The sequence below is a fragment of the Trachymyrmex cornetzi genome, unplaced genomic scaffold, assembly GCF_001594075.2.
Source record: "Trachymyrmex cornetzi isolate Tcor2-1 unplaced genomic scaffold, Tcor1.1 scaffold654, whole genome shotgun sequence".
Classification (NCBI taxonomy): Eukaryota; Metazoa; Arthropoda; class Insecta; order Hymenoptera; family Formicidae; genus Trachymyrmex; species Trachymyrmex cornetzi.
Window position 1 is genome coordinate 58,192 of NW_017299975.1, and position 2,717 is coordinate 60,908.

The 2,717-nt window shown below is 32.0% G+C and overlaps 1 protein-coding gene across 1 annotated transcript; it reads right to left on the reverse strand.

Annotated features, from left to right (window-relative positions):
- Positions 1-865: 865 nt before the first annotated feature.
- Positions 866-1,488, reverse strand: LOC108767154 (uncharacterized). The gene is made up of 2 exons (XM_018516881.1): positions 1,326-1,488; positions 866-1,157 (listed from the first exon to the last, which is right to left on the reverse strand). Exons 1-2 carry the CDS (start codon positions 1,466-1,468, stop codon positions 866-868), a joined length of 435 nt encoding a protein of 144 aa, XP_018372383.1. The 5' UTR covers positions 1,469-1,488.
- Between the last annotated feature and the right edge of the window lie 1,229 nt (positions 1,489-2,717).

Consider the following 2,717-nt stretch of genomic DNA (forward strand, 5'->3'; position numbering starts at 1 on the left):
TTGAGCGTTTATTCGCTGGATTCACAATTTTATTTTGGCGAAAATTTATGGAGAGGAGGTAAAATGCCAGCTTTTACTCGCTGCATGAAATCGCACCTTTATTTTGGATTGTTAAGTTTTTATTCTATTTTCTTGTTCTGCGAATCCAAAAATTTTTGAAGATATTTGTACTTAATACATTCTTTCTCTCAAAAAATAAAAAAAACACAAAAATGATTACAACAAAATATTCAAAAAGATGTAAAATTTTGTGCATGTTAATAAAAATAATAAAAAGAACATAAAGAAAAAGAATTGAGCGCATATGTATTTTGATTGATAAACCAATGTAAGTTGCGATTTATTTTAAAAAAATTAGGCGATTCATTGGTCAAAACCTTTACGCGTTTATGCGCAACCCGCTTAACGGGTTTTGCCTTTGTTAATCTTTTGAAGAGTTGCTGATTACGTTGAAATTGTTGGTGTAGTTTAAAAGAACTCCCGACCAAACGACGTACGTTGTTTTCACCGACAATTGATCACCACAGATTCCTGGAGGATCGTTAATTTTTCGAAATAACCTGAACGTGCTTTTTTCCTAATTCTTTAAATCATCTTGATCTTTCATATCCATTTTATATTTTCTAAATTATCTAAAAATATCTTATTATTGTGCCTCCTATCTCTTCCATGATTATCTTCAGCTAAACGAGAGAGCCACTCATCTCTTTTTTGATAATCTATTAAATTCGAATAAAGATAGATGTACGATCACTTGCGTCACTCTGTCCTGTACAGTAACAGTATCTGAAACATTATTGATCTTTTTGGAAAATGACTTATTAGAAATCGGTTCGATGAGCCAGTTAGTTGCATCCCTCTCAATTTACTCCTCGCTATTAATAGATGCATCGTCCGGATTCTGAATTTGGTGTCTCTTGTCACTTCTAATATCACCGATAGTCTTGAAGTAGATGCTATGGTCATACTGATGAATTTCTAAGCAATTGCTGTCCAGCTCACTGTTTGATTGATAATTGAAAGTACCACAGCAGTTTATCTTAATCTCCCCTGGAGACAATTTCCATCTGGATTGTTTGAGACTGTGGAATACTATCGGAGTTTCGTCGGAAGACATGTTCCAATTATCTTGCATTGTTTGCTGATTCTTGAGCCACCTGATTTATTTTTGTTCATATTAAAAACATCACTTTTATACGTATTAAATTAGATTCGTATCTAATTGTTTATTATTATACGTAATCTTTAGAAGATTTTTTGAATAATAAATATTATCGGACGTCTCTCTCTCTCTCTCTCTCTCTCTCTCTCTCTCTCCCTCTCACCTCTGCGATCGAAAACGATTATAACCACGTGCAAAGGCCGCCCATCTCCTAATCCTCTGAAAAATATATTCAGTTTCTTCACTCCACCATTCCGACAGATTTTTTTTAATCGTAATGTCCCTGTTCTCCGTTATGGTTGCCATTTCAATATTGCAAACGAAGACGAGAACTCCAAGAGTTATGTGATGATGATTTGTGAAGTTTCATAATGATACAAACAAATGATCAGACAAGATAGAGACTGTAGAGAGAGTTCACAACTGTAAAAGTGATTCGGCCTGGTGGGATTGATTTATAAGTCTCGCAAGAAACACCTCAAATGCGGAAGCCATTGATGATTGTGGCCATGACCTTGCATACTAGTGCCTTGTTTTCACTGCGTTAGTTTCCGTCAATTGGAAACATATCGCGAAAAATTATGTCAAAATAAACCATCTCAACACAAAATACCTTTGTAAAAATAAATAGACTAATAAAGTCTATTTATTTTTATATTGATTGGATTGGAATAGGAAGATTCTTCAATAAGTATACGTATACTTAGGTTTCATTGTATAAAAAATAAAGATAGTACCAATTGGATTAAGTAAATAATAAATAAAGATAGTATTACTTGAGTTTTACTTTTCATTCTGATAGTAGAATTTAACTTGGCGCCACAGTTGTTGATATAAAATCGTTCGTACAATTAATACATACCATTAGATTAATATTCATTAGTTATTTAATTTGGCATGGTATAAAGAAGTGGGATTTAACTTGGCATCAGTTCTTGATATCAAATCTTTTATAGGAATAAAACATAAAATTTTTTTGATAAAATTTTGATGAATGTAACTTGGTGCCAATTTTGTTGATATCAATTATACGAATATGATACATATCATTAGAGTTAAATAAATTATTTTTTCTTTGGGAGGAATAAAATGGTAAAATTTAATTTGTTCGAATTACATTGAATTTAACTTGGCGCCAATTGTTGATATCAAATCTTTTATACAAATGATACATATCATTAGTTCTACTAAACAGCAAACGTGATTAGTTATCAGTTTCACGGCCGATTAAGTAATTGGCGTTGGTGAAACTGGTCCAAATGGTGATTCTTTACGAGAAACACCATTTGGGCCAGTTTCACCAACGCTTAGCGCTTTTTTTATAAATTTAAGACAACAATGTTCACCACGATAACAGAAATCAATTAAGAGAGAATTACCAATGTGAGCCAACAAAATGTTTTCTGCAAAATGTCATATATTATAAATCATAAGTATAAATTACAGACGTTTCGACATTATTGTGTTTGCTTCAAATGTATAAACCATATTCTAGATATAGTAAGCAACTTTACTTTATTTCATTGGGACGCTTACTATATCTAGAATATGTTAT